Source organism: Glandiceps talaboti, chromosome 16 (genome assembly GCF_964340395.1).
Source record: "Glandiceps talaboti chromosome 16, keGlaTala1.1, whole genome shotgun sequence".
Taxonomy (NCBI): Eukaryota; Metazoa; Hemichordata; class Enteropneusta; family Spengelidae; genus Glandiceps; species Glandiceps talaboti.
Genome location: NC_135564.1, coordinates 17,700,171 through 17,720,748, shown reverse-complemented (window position 1 = coordinate 17,720,748; position 20,578 = coordinate 17,700,171). Strand labels below are relative to the sequence as shown.

At 36.3% G+C, this 20,578-nt stretch overlaps 3 protein-coding genes across 3 annotated transcripts; all 3 read right to left on the bottom strand.

Moving 5' to 3' along the window:
* Nucleotides 1-7,214: 7,214 nt before the first annotated feature.
* On the bottom strand, nucleotides 7,215-10,063 carry LOC144447762 (uncharacterized). Its single transcript, XM_078137843.1, has 2 exons — nucleotides 9,850-10,063; nucleotides 7,215-7,791 (listed from the first exon to the last, which is right to left on the bottom strand). Exons 1-2 carry the CDS (start codon nucleotides 9,995-9,997, stop codon nucleotides 7,568-7,570), a joined length of 372 nt encoding a protein of 123 aa, XP_077993969.1. The 5' UTR covers nucleotides 9,998-10,063; the 3' UTR covers nucleotides 7,215-7,567.
* Nucleotides 10,064-12,645: 2,582 nt separating this feature from the next.
* Nucleotides 12,646-15,605, bottom strand: LOC144447795 (uncharacterized). Its single transcript, XM_078137881.1, has 2 exons — nucleotides 15,313-15,605; nucleotides 12,646-13,180 (listed from the first exon to the last, which is right to left on the bottom strand). Exons 1-2 carry the CDS (start codon nucleotides 15,458-15,460, stop codon nucleotides 12,957-12,959), a joined length of 372 nt encoding a protein of 123 aa, XP_077994007.1. The 5' UTR covers nucleotides 15,461-15,605; the 3' UTR covers nucleotides 12,646-12,956.
* A 1,761-nt stretch (nucleotides 15,606-17,366) lies between these two features.
* LOC144447839 (orange carotenoid-binding protein-like) lies at nucleotides 17,367-20,465 on the bottom strand. The gene is made up of 2 exons (XM_078137951.1): nucleotides 19,844-20,465; nucleotides 17,367-17,756 (listed from the first exon to the last, which is right to left on the bottom strand). Exons 1-2 carry the CDS (start codon nucleotides 19,989-19,991, stop codon nucleotides 17,533-17,535), a joined length of 372 nt encoding a protein of 123 aa, XP_077994077.1. The 5' UTR covers nucleotides 19,992-20,465; the 3' UTR covers nucleotides 17,367-17,532.
* Between the last annotated feature and the right edge of the window lie 113 nt (nucleotides 20,466-20,578).

Sequence of the window (20,578 nt, the reverse complement as noted above, 5' to 3'; positions counted from 1 at the left end):
ACTAGTGAGAGTAGACTTTGCGTGGTCAACTTGTCGGATACTAGTGAGAGTGGACTTTGTGTGGTCCACCCCATAGCTACGTAGATAGTACCTCAGATGGCAGAGATATTAGAGAGATAATCCCCCCCCCCAACCAGTTCAGCTATTGATGATAAGTGCAGCAACTCTGACCTGTTCAACTTTTACAATATACTCGAAGAAAATAAAGTCAAGTGTTTCATTTGAGATATTCTTCTCCAGCGTATTGTCTGGCAATCTTTGGGTCATTAATCCTACCATAGATTCCCCGCCCCGGTTCCTGAATCATCGAACCAGAGAGACATCGGAAGAAGACCACATCGACAATGCTACGACAAGTGAAGACAACGTTCAACTTTATTTTGGTTGGTGCTGGCTAAAGTTCGACAATTAATCAATGGAAGTCAGTTACCATCTGGTGGCAGCTACTACTATATTTACAATGATTCCCCTTCCTTGCCCTGTAACCTTATTCTTTTATAGGATTTGACCTAAGTGTCAAATAATCAAAATAAACACAGAACACAGAATACAAATAAACCATCCCAACAGTAAAAGATTGTTACAGTTTTCAAAATGTTTATCCACATGCTGATCCATGCTACAACTGTAGGTATAGGTGTTCATTTGCTGAATGACTATCCAGTTACCTATCCAACCATGTTATCTTTGCAATATAATACATGATCATTTGGCTGTGGTCATGTTGCTAGACATATTTGCATACATTTTTTGAATGTTCATTCACATTTTTAGCCCTATTCGCATATTACTCATGGAATCATCATGTTATGAACAAATCTTAAATTAAACCCCCCAAGAACATTCCCACCAAATATTTGGAGCTTTTTGACTAAAAATCACATTTCTTGACCCAAAAACATGCATCTCTGATGTGATCATTTTCATCTGAACATTTCCCATTTGCACGCCCTAAGTAATGTCCCCACCAAATACAAGGCAATTGGTCAGGCAGTTTTTGACTAAGTCATTTACATACAAAAACACACACACACACGCACACACATTTCTCCATGGCTATAGCACTACTGAACCTCAGTTCAGTTGTGCTAAAAATGACATGTTATTTTAGCAAAATATATTGGCATTTGGTTGTTGCTAAGAGTGTGGTCATTGTACTGTTAATTTATGATGAACCGTGTATGAAGCGTTTCTTTTGTTACTAAATAGTCCTTGGACAGAGAACACAACTACATTGTATATTCAGTGATGAGTTGAAGTGGTTCGATAATTTTTACTGGGCATGATGTGTATATTTAAAAATCAACAAGAATTTGAATTTGCTTACATGGTTCCCTACATGGCAATTTATGTGTGCACATACAGTGCCTGCGTGTCTCTTGAAGTTTGGAATTGTTAATATTTGTAATGAACTGTGTGTGAAGCCTCTTTCTTACATGTATCTATCTAAATAGTTCTTGGACATTGAGTATAAATAATAATACATGCCAGCAAGCAAAATATCACAATTTTGTGCCTGCAAAAAGATTGGCACTCTTACAAAAATATTTGATGCCAAAACCAAAGGTGATTTTAGCTGGGATTTATTTATCTTTAATACAGTGCTATAATTTGCCTGGATATCTTAGATTGAAGGTAAATGGCCATGCAGTAATCATTAAGATTTTACAGGACATTTCGCTAGACTTGCAAGGTTAGACTATATCTTCTGTAAATGCTATACAATGTCAAGTACTGTTGACTTTGCTTGGAAATTCCTACATCCTTGATGCTATGATCTGCTGTGATCTATAATTATTTGTCAGAAATTACACATTACAATCCTGCCCCACCCCATTGCTCATTCCATTTTAAGTGTTGTCTGTTAGACAGATAACAAAAGTACACGTGTATCTGAGTATTTATATTGTTTGTTGGCAATTATTTTGTGATAGATGCAACAATACATAATCAAAAATACACATCCCATAGAGTTTTCATTTTGAACAAAATTAAGAAGAAACATTTTATAAAGCAAACACTAACTTGGTACGGTAGCAGTTTTGCTATGTCACACTCAGTCCTCTGCTAGAAACGCTACAGATTAATCAAGTGTAAGCTCCTATAAAAAATGTGTTGAGGATCATGTTCAAACTGTCTTTTTGTAAACAATATCCCTGACCTCTTTGCAAGCCAAGCATATCCTATGTCTTATAAATGTGTCGCTCTCAATCAGATTAATGCTTCCTCAATGTTATTTTCAAGTGGAAATCATACTATATTCTAAATGTTCAAGGTTCCAAAGACACTACCATACCTGTTGGTCTGTTTTCCGACAGTGTGACATGCTGTTCCCACTTTCATCGCTGATAGCACTGCATGTTAGAACCCAATTTCACTACCAAAAAAATACATTATATTATCAATTAACATAGGAAGTCACTGTTGAGATTAGTGTAGCAGTCAACTATGCTATCACTTGGCAAGAACAAATTGACTGCCCGTTTCAAAAGGAGACTAGCTGCATTCTGCCTTCACTAGTGTAGTAATACCATTGTTACAGTCACATGGACATGTACACTTACGTGTATTTCTATTTGGAAACGTCACGCTGCAGCCATCACATTTACACTCGATCATAACACCCTTTAAAATCTTGCAAATTCCTAAACAAACATTTCTTCAAATACTTTCGAGTATATAAAGTCAAATATGGTTGTCGATGAAGTTGCATGGGTAAAAACAAGCGAAAAATACGGATTTTAAGAATGGCTACGTGAACACTTACAACATCTCAAATTGGGCGCCTGCCTCGTTCTGAGATATATGAACCTTGACCTCGACGATGCCTCATGGCTGATCTATTTCATAGGGGCGTGTAATATTTCATAGATTGTTGTATTTCATGTCTACAGACTAAATATAACAACTTTTTGACTATATATTCCTATCTGTAAGGAGAAAAGAGAGAGGGGAAATATTGAGGCACGACCCATTTAAACTCCTTTGTACGTCTAGCTATTTTGAATAGTCAGCTCGTTGCTGATTGGCTGTTCGAAACTAGATATATCTGCGTAGTTTAGAGATTGATACATTGATATTTTCTTAAGAAAACGGCAATCTAATAATACATGCCCCTGTGATCTATTCATAGATATATTCTACCCGCCGCGCCGTGAAGCCTTCCAACGCAGGAAGCAGGTTTCGATACAAATTCTCTTAAACGGACGAATCAATAGTAATGATTCAAAATGTGAGTGAAGGTATCTTATAAATTAGAAATATTAGAAATTATCCAAAGTTGAAGATAAATGTAATATGCTTATAAAATATATGATGATAGTTGCGTAAAAATTGGAGTTGTACTGTTGAACAGTTACCACAAATCACTATGGATACTAGCAAGGTTGCACATTTGCACTATTGTTCAATTTAGTTGACTTTTCCACAGCTTATAAGGAATTGTAGCTTCCTACGACTTTATGTTCACGCGTACTGAACAGCAATAAATAACATCTCTTGGCCCTTGGGTATCGCAAATACATCTGTAGTCTTGCGCATTTGTACGCGCTGATCACTGTATAAGACCCGGATGTTGTAAAGAGCTCGACCTCTGCCTGAACGTTGCTAAAATCGGCAAAAATTTGTATACTTTTGACGTATCTTTTTAAGTTGCGTCTTTGGTGTTAACTATTTTATTTTAGTTGTGAGGTTTCTCAATTATGTTGTCGATTGTAAGGTGTTGTGTATTTGTGGCTTCTTACATTTTTTCTTGTTGGTTGACCAGGATTCATTTCACCTCCTTAAGAAATACACTTCACATATCTACAGCCTCTTGTACTAGAGTGATGAAAGATGAAAAATTATGTCACATACACAAAGAAAATGACAGACTCAGATGGTGGTATCATATAGTCAAGAAAAAAAATTGTAATAGTTTTATTCATGTACAGATAGGTGTACAGCTCTGTATTGTATTAGTCCTTCAACTGCAGCTGTTGACTTTAAAAAAAATCACATATTTATAGAAGTCCTTCCTGTGTATTGATATAAATAAAAACAGTAAAGATAATGATTGATGAATGCCAGGAAGAGTGTGTCAATTATGAAGTCAAAGTGAAAATAAAAGGATTTCCTTTATCACTAAAAATAAATATTTTGACATGGTGTAATAGGTATTTTAATTATTCATTTTTATGTATAAACTTGATTTAGATGTCATTGACTGAATCATTTTTTTTTTTTTAAAGAAAATGAATACTTAGGCCAAATAAAAATTGGTATGATCGATTACTTAGAAGCTATATGCATCTTTGCTGACATTGAACTGTTTTATATTGCGCAAGAAACTTCAAAACATGTGAAACACAAAAAAAATGGAAAAAAAACCAAGCAAAAGATATAGATATAGTCATGACTAGAGTGTACAGACTCTACCTATCTCAGTGGTTCTGCATCAGAATCCAGAATCATAACAAAAATAATGTTTGGTCACACTTAGGAATGAAATGAGAAAAAATCTACCAACACAAAATAATGGCAAGTAGTAATGATAATGGCATGACAAAAAAACCCACATTTTTTAACAAATAGTGTTAGACATTCTAAACGTATGAAAATCAAGTCAATATTACAATAATATCGTGTTAGTAGTAGTGTACGACTTCAATTTGGATCAGGGAACACAATCAATAATTTAGAGCCACAGGAAATTTGTTTATCCAATTAGAGTATATTGAATCAATGAAAGTATATGTAGTTGAATGGACGGAGAGATTTTGAAAGTTTCGTGGGATAATTCTATACAGATAGAAGTTAGTTAGGGTGTGGTCTCTCGTGTTAGTCACCAATAATGCCGAGTAGCCACTTTCACTGATAAAAACTATCGATGTCAAAATCCACAAAATTTTATTGACACTTATTTTAATGTCTTCTGTTATACCTGTAATGGCTCATTTCATTGTAATGGAAAATATGGTATTTCTGAAATGTGATAAATATTGTAATAAAAGTGTGAGAATTTTAATGGAAAGTTTATAGTAACATTAACATTTGAATTTCATTTTTCCAAAACATTTATTAGCACAAAATAATAGTCAACTAGTGTTGTGACTATCAAAACTAGATTCAACTTCAGTTCAGTTCAGTTGCTTCAACTATTTCAAAGCAAAATAATGCTATAATTTTAGAAAAAAATGAACAATTTTGACTAAATTTGTGTTTTGAAATTAAATATTAGAATTTGAAATCTGAAAATTGTTAACAAAGCTGTCAACGTAGTTTTGATGTGAGCTGTTATCCAAGGTTTCTGGCACATTGTATTTCTAGCATAACAATTCAGCATAATAAAGAAAAATGAAGAAGTGAACAATTTTGACTGATTTTGTGTGGAAGTATCATGGAATATGAAATCTAAAAATAGTGAAACAAAGCAAGTCAGGGCTCGAAATTAACGCTCTCCCAGCGGCCCAGGGTCGGTCAATGTTCAGGCTGGACCAGAAGATTTCAGAAACACTTGCCCAAGTGGGCCGGTAGATCTGCTGTAATGTTCAGAATGCTTCCACTGGACAGTAAACAGACACTATGGTGACATGATATGGTGTAGGTAAGAAATTGGAGCTGGAAAAACACAAATCAGACATGATCATGTGTCACAGATGACATATTCATAATTTTAGTAAATTCAATATTTTAACACATCGCATGTCCCACTTCGACTGAAAGATCAACAGACTCTCTCTCACACACGACCCCAAACTTTATGTGGAAGATGGCGTCAATAAATCGATGGTACATTGTACATTTGTGAGACGACAGCAATGCTAGAATAAAATCATGTCTTGGAACTATGATATCATACTCCGTGATGTCCATGCATAAAACCTACATTGAGTTCGACTTGGCTCCTGCCGCCCCAACGGAGAAATGTAAGTCAGGGTATAAAGGCCGAGGCCGTCCGAGGCACACGTAACGTTGTTAAAATGTCATGTTCTGAGAGGAAACTCTTTGACTGCCTGTATCTCAGGACTTATCGTACAGGCCGTGGGCTTTGCGATGTTGTAGTCAGAATTACATGCTGACGTTTGTCATTCTCACATTGATTTGACCTCTACAGTTCTGACAAACACAACATTCTGTCATTGTTTACCACTGCAATGAATGTTGACGGAGCAATAAAATTCAATGTTCGTGTGTTCAGACAATCACAGTCAGTCTACTTTTCAGTGGAGTTCCCATTCACGACACTGTCCTATAACATTTGTTGATGTATCTTTCAATGTTAATGAATAAATTGCATGATTAATGATTTTCTGTAATTAGGATATATCTTAAGAATGCATACTTGAATTTCAATATCATTCAGTACTGACGTTAACCATAACAAAGCTGATATGTCCTATCAAATTTGTTGATACAGCATAGTTTTAATGAAAAGTTTGCATAATTAATGATTATAGGTAATTAGGTAGTATCTTAAATTTGCAAGCTTCAAATTTCATACAATATGGTTCACATATCAACCATAACAATACGCACCTGGTCTATGATGCGGGTTTGTTGATACAACTTTAACCTTTAATGAGTACTTTGAATAATGAACGATATTCAGGAATTAAGCAGAATACTTCAAATTCCGTATAATTTGGCAGATACATTAACCTAAGAAAGTGCACTTGTACAAAAAAGCCTGTTAGCATACAGTTTTATTTGCATAATTAGTGATTTCCTTACAGTGAGCATTCAGTTTAAATCTGGTAACACCTCCCCTACCCTTACGGGAGGTAAAAATATATCATAATAAATAAAAAAAAAACAAAGAACAAGCGCGATGCAAACGTGACGCATATATCCATCTGACTTGGGCCTTTGTTATATCTTTTTCGGATTTCTCCAGAGTATTAATTGTTGCCTCATGCCTCTGATCTAACCATTCAACCTTGATCCAGTGTATACAAGACGTAGAAAGAAAGTTAAAAAACATTCGAATTTATGACAAACGAACAACATGTAATGATGGGGACAAGAGTAATATGAAAGCGGGAATATTGATCGCTAACAACAGAGACAACTTCGATATAAAGGAAGTTGGACATGGTGTTGGAGGGAATAGTGTTTAACAGTCTTGTTATTGAAATTGTACAGATTCTGGGTATCGCAGAGAGTCTGACTTTCTTTGGATTCATTCCTCGAGATACCCCTCCACACACCCCCACCCCAACCCCCACCCCCACATATTTAATTCAGTGACAGCTTTCAGCTGAGCCTTGATTTCTTCAAGTTTGCTAAAGTGCAACAAATATTAAATTGAGATGTTCATGTCGAAAGCCCTCTCGTTTATTTCGATTTCATCATAATTTGATACATTTCCAGGATTATTGCCACCAAAACAACATTACTGCAAGATTGGCAACACAGAAAATATTTTTAACGATTTTGAGCCGAAATTGTTTTGCTAGCGGGGGAATATTTTTATATCTGCTCATAACAAGAAAAAAAACGCATTTCGCTATTAAAACTGTTAAAATCAAATACATGATAGCGTTCGACGAATCGTATACTTTTCGAGTTCAGGTACATGTACACGTATTTATATATTCCACATATCCACTTTGACCTGGTAACAGTCACCGACTTTTTTCAATACGAGCATCTCATTGGAGGAGCCACCGCTTGAACCGTCAGCCTTCGTCATATCGACCCGGGCAAGTACGTACACCATACTGCTATCATCAGATGCACAGATCTCCTTTATCCCACATTTAATGGATAGGGAAATATCCACTGCCAGCTCCTTACACAATTTCAACAGTTCTAAAACAGAGACAAAGATAGTACATGTTGAGAAAATGGGGCCACATTTAGGTTAGCTTTACCTTCAGTTCAGTCACTCCACCACAGTTGCCGAACTGAATGAACTTGTGTAACTTTTTAACATATGGGGTGTGACATTTCGAACAATCGTAGACTTCCAGGTCAGTCAGCATATCAAGATAGACAGATAGAGTTCTGGTTAAATGAACATTTAGCACAGCAAAGGACGAAAACTATAATAGATTTAGTTGTGAACTAAACATTCAATCAGTTCAAACAAATTCCAACGGGAACGGTTTTTTAACACTGTTTTGTTATATACAATGACTTAATAAAAATCTTAATATCACACACTCTGCACAGTATCTAATCACATGTGCAGCTGTACACGTAATAGTATAATGATCCAATAAGATTTTTGGGTCCGCACCCTCAATCAGCGCCCCCAACACGGTAACAATTTTAAAATGTACTACTTTAATGGATAAATCGACCTCTAGTTATTAATATTACAAATTATAATATTCAGTGAAAATACTGTTGGGTTTCTGACTGCAAATATAATACTCCAGTTACAGATAGCGCAGTTTTAAACCGGAAATAGTTTGGTGTTTAATAAACATCAAACAAAAACAGCAGTCTGAGTAAAGTAGTAATTATTACTATGATTACACCCAATTATGGCAGTAGTAGCCAACAATATTTGTTTACCTCACCACTTATCCGTTCTCATTTCCCAAAATTAATACACAAAATAGACCTATCTAAGAAATTACGGGGAATCATTATTGCACAAATTACGGGTAAAAAAATACATTCGCTGTACAGTGTTAGAGAAAAGTCTGTAAGTACACGTCTTCACGGCTATTCTGGCGTGAGTTAACCTAAACGCAAGCATTCATCAGTGGTGTGGATTTACTCAACAATGTGACTACCTATAACTTACAGACATGTGTATGCGTCTCCGGTGAATTATGAATGCTAGAGTGATGAATGGTAGTCTGTTTGCTCTCTGAGGTTAGAATCATGTCAACTAATAACACTCTTGCTTGAAGTGTAATTTATATAATCGACAAGAACATTGTTGTCTGCAATTATGCATAGGGGGCTGGAACTTTAAACAAGATTAATATTACTGGTACATGGTACACATAGTACAATGACGTAAAACTAACCTGTCAACAAACTCTTACACTGTGACCAAACGTAATACCTCAAAAGTCTTTCATTGGTCTGAGGTAGTACTAATATCATAATTGAATATTTCATACAAATATCTATGACATAATATTATTAAATACATGTGTCGATGACTTTTTAGTCTGGTTTTCCATTGCAGAATCAAAATTAAAAGTACATATTTAGTAGTGTCTCGACACATACATTTAAAACTAGAATGAAAAAACGAATAAAATCAACCTATATATATATATATATATATATATATATATATATATATATATATATATATATATATATATATATATATATATATACTAATCACTTACTAAGAATAGATTGTATTCATTTTGGTGTTCAAACTGCGTATAGTATTTTTTCACTTAATGTTTATAGTTTGGGTCGATGACTGTGAAAGTTACAATGGGATTGGATGAAGTCTTTAATCCAATATATATAGAATCTCTGATAGTTGCATCTAACCATCATGCTTGAATATTCGCCAGATATTAGTACAACATCTCTAAAAGCATGAGGATTTACATATTGCTATAGTGATGATAGATTTAACAGACAAACAGTTGCTGCAAGGTCACGATGTACTGCAAGGTCACGATGTACTGTACTCGGTCGAGACATGTGGAGGGTCTATGGTCTAGACTATCAGTGACTTCGGATATTTAGGTCTTGAGATTCGAAGTCACTGATAGCCTTCAAACTAATACAGCAGTGTACTGTCTCAAAGTAAAAATTAAATAAACCACAAGTGATGATTATAGACATAATGACTACAGACATGTTTTGAAATTAAGGAGGATTGTGGATGAAAAGCAATAATATAAGGTCATTCTATAGTTCGCTGATCCTTGTTATACTCACCATCTTTACCGCATACTGGTTCTTTGCCTGGAGCAACGGTTTTGCAATCGTCTGTATATAGTTTAGTCATTCCCTCATAGTCTTGGGCGTTATAGGTGGCTTCAATTTTCCCCAATAACTCTGTAACGATGGATTTCAATTCAGACATGGTTACTTAAATGTGATTAAAAGTCTTTTGGTTTACGTCTGGGTTCCCACGTTTGTCAGTCACTGTCCTTTGTATGCACTGAATTCGAAGCTGAAAGCTTTCAACCTAGTTTGGATAATTACTGGTCCTGTGATTGGCCATTACAAAACTGAAGTCGCCCGGCATCCAATCACAATCATCTTAGTAATAATGACGATATGCTGTGTCATTTAATTCACGTCATTTAGGACAGATAGTGATAAAGAGATAATGTATGGTTTTGAATTACGATTTATTGAAAGAGAGAGGACGTGTCCGTTTAAGGGACTGGTCAGTTTGTTCCACCTGGGGTAAGGGTGGCATGGAGATCGATGGAGGCATTTTATTAGTATAACAAGATGTCTCTGATCCTCCTCTCCCTGCAAAAACCATCATTGATTTAAAGAACATAATATATATCTCTCCCACCCTCTCCCCCAACGAACATTTTCGATTCACATGTCGAGTAAATTATCCTCATATAGTAGACTAGTATTTGACTCTAAGTCTCAGTTATAAAATATTTTCTAAGACAGCACATCATAGTTTGCAATTAATCCTTCTGATATCAAACAAACGTTTAATTGAGTAACATGGTATACAGTTACCATATGTAAAGACTGGTGTCATCAGTGGGAGGGGGCTTTCTGGAAAGGGTGCGCCTCTCTAGTGTGGAGGGTCCTATGGCCTAGAGACTGTTCAGGTTTACAAGGCAATTTTAGGGTATTCTTGGAGACAGTCTGTAAATGATTTGAACATATGACGTTTAGTTTTTAATTTTGATACCACTGAGGGACCGGAGGAGGGGGCACGGTGGATTTTGCCATCAGGCCGACAAAAATTCACTGACCCCCCTATCTGTAAAACTAAAAACAGGCTGACCCCCCCCCCCCTATATACCATATTCACATAACATGTATTTCTTGCCATTTGGACTGCTTGACTGTCTCACAAATACTTCACAAGATCCTGGGATAGCACTATTACATAATTATTGACGACACAAGAAGGGAATTTGTACACCTCTCATCGGGGGGTCCTTGGGTCTCCCCCTAGAAGTCCTGGAGCTTTTTTACTCTTAATAGGCTTTGTTGAGACTATTCAGACACTTTCAGGCAATAATTTTCAAGCTTTACAAGAGAACACCAACATTTAACAAGCAACTATACATACAAATGTAAGGTTGACATATTTTTCAAATAAGTTTTAAAAGCATCTTAACAGTAAGAGATAGGGGGAAGAGCTTGAGACTGGGAAATGTCCATCTCTCATGTGTGTGGAGGGGATGTGCAATGGGTCTCCCCCTAGAAGCTCTACAGGTTTTCTTTACTCTTAAAGCCCATTTTTAGGCCATTGAGACAAATCAGGCAATAATTTCAAAGCTTTACAAGACAACACCATAGGGTTGAAATACTTTTAAAATAAAGTTTAATAGCATCTTGACAGTAAGAGGTAGGGGGAAGAGCTTGAGACTGGGATGAATTATGTCCACCTCTTGTGTGTGTGTATGTGTGTGGGGCTGGGGGTGGTTCTAGGGGGTCTCCCCTTATACGTTCTGGGGTTGTTTTTACTCTTGAATCCCATTTTAAGGCTATTACGACACTTTGTCCAAACAATAATTTCCAAGCTTTACGAGGCAGCACCATCAAGTACCAGACACTTTTATTTATAACTTACATAGAGTTGAAATATGTTCTTAATGATTATAGTAAAGGTCAGCACATCTAATGGTAGTATCATAACTCCTCTACTTTCAATTTCTAAACAGGGTAGCCTCCCCCCCCCCATCAACCCTCAACGAAGAAACTGCCCACTCCCTTACATGAGAGAGAGGGTGAGAATGTATACAGTATACACACACTTTAAAAGAAAAGGTTTAACATTTTATTTTGAGAGAGACAATTACAACAGGGTAGGTGCAACGATAATACATGGCACCATTTGGAACATCCAGACAACACCGCTTCCCAAAGATGTGACCAGCTAATAATTCTACCCCTCTCTATACATGCTCGTAGCGTTATTGATGACTTTGTTTGGAAATCAAACTGGATCTATGGGCATCGAGACAACCAGAGACAGAGCTGTGTTAACTTGTAAAATATATCATGATAAATAAACAAACAAGGAACACGTATGATGTAAATGTGACTCATATATTCCTTTATTACATCTTATCGGATTTCATCAGAACTGTTGCCTCATGTCCCTGATCTAACCGTTCGACCATCTTGATCCAGTGTATACAAGACGTAGAAAGAAAGACTAGTGAAAAAAAAAAATTGAATCATCAATGGATGACAAAATCAACAATATGCAATAATGGGAACATTAACATGAAAGAGGGTTGAAAAAGAGCTCACTAAGACGAAACGAACTCATAATGAGTACTGATCGCTAATAAGAGAGACAACTTTGATCTAGAGAAAGAGGGACATAGTGTTTGAGGGAATAGTATTTGAAAGCCTTGCTATTGAAATTGTACAGATTCTGGGTATCGCAGGGCGTCTGACTTTCTTTGGATTCACTCCCCTGAGATACCCCTCCCTCCCACTGCCATCCCAACCCCCTCCTCCACCCCTCCCCAACCCCACATATCTAATTCAATGACAGCTTTCAGCTGAGCCTTGATTTCTTTACGGGTTCTAAAGTGTAAGAAATATCAAATTAAGATGTTTCTGTGTAAAAGCCATCTCGTTTATTTTGATTTCATCATAATTTGATACATTTGCAAGGTTGGCACCAAAACTACAGTACTCAGATTGGCAACACAGAAAGCATTTTTAACGGTTTTCGGAACCGAGATTGTTTTGCTAGCTGGGGGATATATTCATATCTGTTCATAACGAATAAACATGCATTTCGCTATTAAACTACTAAAAGCAAATACATCATAGCGCTTTGGAAATCGTGTACTTTTCGGGTTGTAGTATATACGGGTTTACAAATTCCACATATCCACTTTGATCAGGTAACAGTCACCGACTTTCTTCAGTATGAGCATGTCGTTGATGGAGCCACCGCTTGACCCGTCAGCCTTTATCATATCGACCCGGGCAAGTACGTACACCATACTGCTATCATCAGATGCACAGAACTCCTTCATCCGAATCTTAAGGTATAGGGAAATATCTGCTGCCAGCTTCTTACACTCTTTAACCAGTTCTGAAAAAACAAGTACAAATTAAAGATAGTACATGCTGAGATACATGTAATGGGGGGGGGGGGGAGGGGGTTACAGTAGGTTTAAGCATTGCCCTCAGTTCAATCATGTCACAACATAGTACAGTTGCTGGACTGAGTGACTTTTGTGAAACTTTGTAACATATTGTTTGTAACATTTTGATGGACAATCGTAGTTTCCTTTTTCGTTTTATCTCCCCTCATTTCAATCATGTCACTAAAGTTGTGAACTTAATGACTTTTGTGAAATTTTTCAATGAGTTCTTTTCCCGTTCAGTCAGCATATCAAGATGGACATATAAGGTTCCGGTTAAATGAATATTTAGCCCAACAAAAGGAGGAAAACTGTAACATTTAGTGGTGAACTAAAAATCCAACGGTAACGATGTTTTAAAACTGTTTTGCTAGATACAATGATTTAATTTTAAAAAAATCTTAATATCGTACACTCTTCACAGTATCTAATCACTTGTGCAGCTGTACACGTAATGGTTTCACGATCCAATAAGATACTTTGGTCCGTCTATCAGCGCCCCATGGGCCCAACACGACTTTAAAATGTACTCTGGATAAATCGACCTCTAGTAATTAGTATTACAAATTATAATATTATAAAATTATAATAATTTCAATATAAACATTTTTGGTTTCCTGGCCAGTTACAGCTAGCATAGTTTTAAAATCGGAAATATTTTGGTGTTTAATATACATGAAACAAAAACAGCAGTCTGAGTAAAGTAGTAATTATTACTACGATTACACCCAATTATCACAGTAGTAGCCAACAATATTGTTTTGCCTCACCACATCCGTTCTCATTTCCCCCCAAAATTATGCCAAATAGGCCTATGTAGAAAATTACGGGTAATCATTGTTGCACAAAATACGGGTAAGAAAAAACATTCGATGTACAGTGATAGAAAAAAGTCTGTCTGTAAGCACACGTCTCCACAGCTATTTTGGTGTGAATTAACCTAAACGTAAGCATTCATCAGTGGTGTGGATTTTCTCAGGAATGAGATGGTACACTCAACAAAATGTAATGCATCGTTTTATTAAACAATTTTCTTACAATATATGTATTTGTATTTTTGTATTTTGGCATGTAAAGTACTCATAAAAAACATGTTGAGTGCTCATCTCACTTGTACATCTCAAAACACACAAAACAAATTGACAATAATTGAATCTTCAATTTGGTCACAAAACTACGGATTGTAAATATTGTAATACAAAATATGACCCTCCCCCAAGAACAGGTTTGTAAAATGTGACCCCCCCCCCCGATTCCTCCAGCCCCCCCCCCTGTAAATACTGAAGGCTCCCTTACTGGTACACATAGTACAATCAAGTAAATCTAGCCAGTCAATGAACTCTTATACTGTGAACCAGTTATCGCACACGTAATACTCCAGACTTCGTTTAATGGTCTGAGGTAGTAAAAATATCATAATTGAATATTTCATACAAATATCTATGGTATAATATAATTACATACAAACGTCAATGACATTTTAATTGTGGTTTCCATCGCAGAATCAAAAAATAAAAGTACATATTTAATAGTGTCTCGACACATACATTTAAAGAGAGAACGAAGTAACGCCAAAAAATCAACCCCAAGATGTATATATATACTAATTACTTACTAAGAATAGATTTTATTCATTTTGGCGTTCAAACCGCACACAGTATTTTCTCTTTTAATGTGTATAGTTTGGGCCAATGACTGTGAAAGTTACAATGGGATCGGATGAAGTCTTCAATCCAATATATATATATTTAAAAAAAATAGAACCTATGATAGTTGCATCTAATTTACTATCACGCTCGAATATTCGCCAGATATATGTACAACATTAATGCATCTTTAAAAGTATGAGGATTTACAAAATTTGCAATAGTGATGATAAAACAGACAAACAGTCGCTGCAAGGTCATGATGTACTGTACTCAGTCTAGACTATCAGTACGTCTTGAGATTCAAAGTCACTGATCCAAGTGATGATTATAGACATGATGACTACCGACAGTTTTTACAATTAAGAAGGATTGTGGATGAAAAGCAATTATACAAGGTCATTCTGTAGCTTGTTGACCCTTGTTATACTCACCCTCTTTACCGCATACTGGTTCTTTGCCTGGAGTAACGGTTTTACAATCGTCTGTATACAGTTTAACCAGTCCCTCGTAGTCTTGGGCGTTATAGGTGGCTTCAATTTTCCCCAATACTTCTGTAATGTCGGATTTCAAATCAGACATGGTTACTTAAATGTGATTAAAAGTCTTGTCGTTTACGCCTGGGTATCCACGTTTGGCAGTCACTGTCCTTTGTATGCACTGAATTCGAAGCTTTCAACAAATGCACATCTACCCGACCTAGTTTGGACTCGGATAATTACTGTTCTTGTGATTTGCCATTACAAAACTGAAGTCCCCCAACATCCAACCAGAATCCTGATTGTAATAGCGACGATATACTGTGTCAAATAATTCACATCATTTTTGACAGATAGAGATAAAGAGATAATGTATAGTTTTCAGGAGGTCGTGTCCGTTTAAGGGATTGGTCAGTGTCTTCCACCTGGGGTAAGGGTGGCATGGAGATCGATGGAGGCATTTTATCAGTATAACAAGATGTCTCTGATCTTCCTCTCCCTGTGAAAAATCATCATTGTTTTAAAGAACATAATATCTATCTCCCCACTGCCTCCCCCAACCAACATTTTCGATTCAAATGTCGGGGTTCTTGGGGTCTGATCTTATACATTGTGGAGGTTTTCTTTACCCTTAAAGCCCATTTTTAGGCTATTACGACACTTTGTTCACACAATAATTTCCAAGCTTTACAAGGCAGCACCATCAAGTATCAGAAACTATTATTTATAACTTACATAGAGTTGAAATATGTTCTTAATTATTATAGTAAAGGTCAGCACATCTAATGGTAGTATCATAACTCCTCTACTTTCAATTTCAAAAACAGGGTAGCCTCCCCCCCCCCATCAACCCTCAACGAAGAAACTGCCCACGCCCTTACATGAGAGAGAGGGGGAGAATGTATACAGTATACACATACTTTAAAAGAAAAAGTTGAACATTTTATTTCGAGAGAGACAATTCCTACAACGTAAGTGCAATGATAATACATGGCACCATTTGGAACATCCAGACAACACCGCTTCCCAAAGATGGGACCAGCTAATAAGTCTGTCCCCCTCCATTGTGCATAATTCCAGACTAGAATGTTCTTGTCAATGAAGTAAACGATACTTTAACCCTGGACAGCAAATACACTAGCATTCATCACCCAAGCATTCATAATTCACCGTACCGAGATACATACATGCTCGTAGCGTTATTGATGAATCCCACTTTATGAGGTCTAGATGTGAACCTGGTATCGAATAATCTCTGTAAAGAAGAGATCTCGGGATTCGATGTGGGATAGCACTAGACTAGTTGAAGTTGTTAGGATGTGTATCCACAAATTGACTGGGTGCACTGTATTATTCTGGACCCTAAGTTATGCAATAATTTATATAAATATTAAATATGAAAATTAAAATGGATCCATGGGCATCGAGGTAGACAGCCAGAGCCAGAGCTGTGTCAACTTATAAAATATATCATAATAAATAAAGAAACAAGGAACACGTATGATGTAAATGTGACACATGCTTTCCTTTATTACATCTTGTCGGATTTCACTAGAATTGTTGCCTCATGCCCCTAATCTAACCATTCGACCATCTTGATCCAGTGTATACAAGACGTAGAAAGAAAGACTAGTGAAAAAAAGAATTCGAATCATTAATGGATGACAAAATGAACAATATGCAATAATGGGAACATTAACATGAAAGAGGGTTGAAAAAGAGCTCACTAAGACGAAACGAACTCATAATGAATACTGATCGCTAATAACAGAGACAACTTTGATATAAAGAAAGAGGGACATAGTGTTTGAGGGAATAGTATTTGAAAGCCTTGCTATTGAAATTGTACAGATTCTGGGTATCGCAGGGCGTCTGACTTTCATTGGATTCACTCCCCGAGATACCCCTCCCTCCCACTGCCCTCCCAACCCCCTCCTCCACCCCTCCCCAACCCCACATATTTAATTCAATGACAGCTTTCAGCTCAGCCTTGATTTCTTCACGGGTTCTAAAGTGCAAGAAATATCAAATTGAGATGCGTATGTCGAAAGCCCTCTCGTTTATTTCGATTTTAACACATTTCGACACATTTCGCTATTAAAACTATTAAAATCAAATACATAATAGCGTTCCACAAATCGTTTACTTTTCGAATTGAGGTACTTGTATACATGTTTATATATTCCACATATCCACTTTGACCTGGTAACAGTCACCGACTTTTTTCAATACGAACATCTCATTGGAGGTGCCACCGCTTGACCCGTCAGCCTTCGTCATATCGACCCGGGCAAGTACGTACACCATACTGCTATCATCAGATGCACAGATCTCCTTTATCCCACATTTAATGGATAGGGAAATATCCCCTTTCGGCTCCTTACACAATTTCAACAATTCTAAAACAGAGACAAAAGATATACATGTTGAGAAAATGGGGCCACATTTAGGTTAGCATTACCTTCAGTTCAGTCACACCATCACAGTTGCCGAACTGAATGAATTTGTGTAACTTGTTAACATATGGGGTGTGACATTTCGAACAATCGTAATCTTCCAGCCTAGTCAGCATATCAAGATAGACAGATAGAGTTCTGGTTAAATGAACATTTAGCACAGCAAAGGACGAAAACTATAATAGATTTAGTTGTGAACTAAACATTTAATCAGTTCAAACAAATTCCAATAGGAACGGTTTTTTAACACTGTTTTGTTATATACAATGACTTAATAAAAATCTTAATGTCATACACTCTGCACAGTATCTAATCTCATGTGCAGCTGTACACGTAATGGTTTTATGATCCCAAAAAGATTTTTGCGTCCGCACCCTCATTCAGCACCCCCAACACGATCACAATTTTAAAATGTACTACTTTAATGGATAAATCGACCTCTAGTAATTAATATTACAAAAAAAATTTAAAACAATTTTCAGTGAAAAAAACTGTTGGTTTTCTGACTGCAAATATAATACTCCAGTTACAGATAGTGCAGTTTTAAACCGGAAATATTTTGGTGTTTGATAAACATGAAAAATACACATGAAATAAAAACAGCAGTCTGAATAAAGTAGTAATTATTATTACTATTACAGCCAATCATGGCGGTAGTATATTGGTTTAATTTACCTCACCACTTATCCGTTTTCATTTCCTAACATTAATATACAAAATAGACCTATCTAAGAAATTACGGGGAATCATTATTGCACAAATTACGGGTAAGAAAATACATTCAATGTACAGTGATAGAAAAAAGTCTGTCTGTAAGCACACGTCTCCACAGCTATTTTGGTGTGAGTTAACCTAAAGGTAAGCATTCAACAGTGGTGTGGATTTACTCAGGAATGAGATGATACACTCAACAAAATGCATCATTTTATTAAACAATTTTCTTACAATATATGTATTTGTGTTTTTGTATTTTGGCATGTAAAGTACTCATAAAAAAACATGTTGAGTGTTCATCTCACTTTTACATCTCAAAACACACAAAACAAATTGACAATAATTGAATCTTCAATTTGGTCACAAAACTACGGGTTGTAAAATATTACCCTCCCCCAAATATTGTAATGCAAAATATGACCCTCCCCCAAGAACAGGTTTGTAAAATGTGACCCATCCCCCGATTCCTCCAGCCCTCCCCCTTGTAAATACTGAAGGCTCCCTTACTGGTACACATAGTACAATCAAGTAAATCTAGCCAGTCAATAAACTCTTACACTGTGAACCAGTTGTCGACATAATACCCCAGACTTCGTTTAATGGTCTGAGGTAGTACTAATATCATAATTGAATATTTCATACAAATATCTATGGTATAATATTATTACATACAAACGTCAATGACTTTTTAAATGTGGTTTCCATTGCAGAATCAAAAAATAAAAGTACATATTTAATAGTGTCATGGCGACACATACATTTAAAGAGAGAACGAAGTTACGCCAAATAATCAACCCCCAGATGTGTATATATACTAATTACTTACTAAGAATAGATTTTATTCATTTTGGCGTTCAAACTGCACACGGTATTTTCTCTTTTAATGTGTATAGTTTGGGCCAATGACAGTGAAAGTTACAATGGGATCGGATGAAGTCTTTAATCCAATGTATATAAAAAGTAGAACCTATGATAGTTGCAGCTAACTATCACGCTCGAATATTCGCCAGATATTAGTACAACATTAATGTATCTTTAAAAGCATGAGGATTTAAATAATTTGCTATAGTGATGATGAAACAGACAAACAGTTGCTGGAAGGTCACGATGTACAGCAAAGTCACGATGCGATGTACTGTACTCAGTCTAGACTATCAGTGACTTCGGATATCTACGTCTTGAGATTCAAAGTCACTGATCCAAGTGATGATTATAGACATAATGACTACCGACAGTTTTTACAATTAAGAAGGATTGTGGATGAAAAGCAATAATACAAGGTAATTCTACAGCTTATTGGTCCTTGCTATACTCACCCTCTTTACCGCATACTGGTTCTTTGCCTGGAGTAACGGTTTTACAATCGTCTGTAAAAAGTTTAACCAGTCCCTCATAGTCTTGGGCGTTATAGGAGGCTTCAATTTTCCCCAATAACTCTGTAACGACGGATTTCAAATCAGACATGGTTACTTAAATGTGATTAAAAGTCTTGTGGTTTACGCCTGGGTACCCACGTTTGCCGGTCACTGTACTTTGTATGCACCAAATTCGAAGCTTTCAACAAATGCACATCTACCCGACCTAGTTTGGACTCGGATAATTACTGGTCTTGTGATTGGCCATTACAAAACTGAAGTCCCCCAACATCCAGAATCCCGATTGTAATAATTCACATCATTTTTGACAGATAGAGATAAAAAGAGACAATGTGTGGTTTTCAGGAGGTCGTGTCCGTTTAAGGGATTGGTCAGTTTCTTCCACCTGGGGTAAGGGTGGCATGGAGATCGATGGAGGCATTTTATTAGTATAACAAGATGTCTCTGATCCTCCTCTCCCTATGGAAAATCATCATTGATTTAAAGAACATAATATCTATCTCCCCCACCTCCTCCCCCAACCAACATTTTCGATTCAAATGTCGAGTAAATTATCCTCTCATAGTAGACTATTTCACTCTAAGCCTCAGTTATAAAATATTTTCTAAGACAGCACATCATAGTTTGCAATTAATCTTTCTGATATCCAACAAAAGTTTAATAGAGTAACATGAT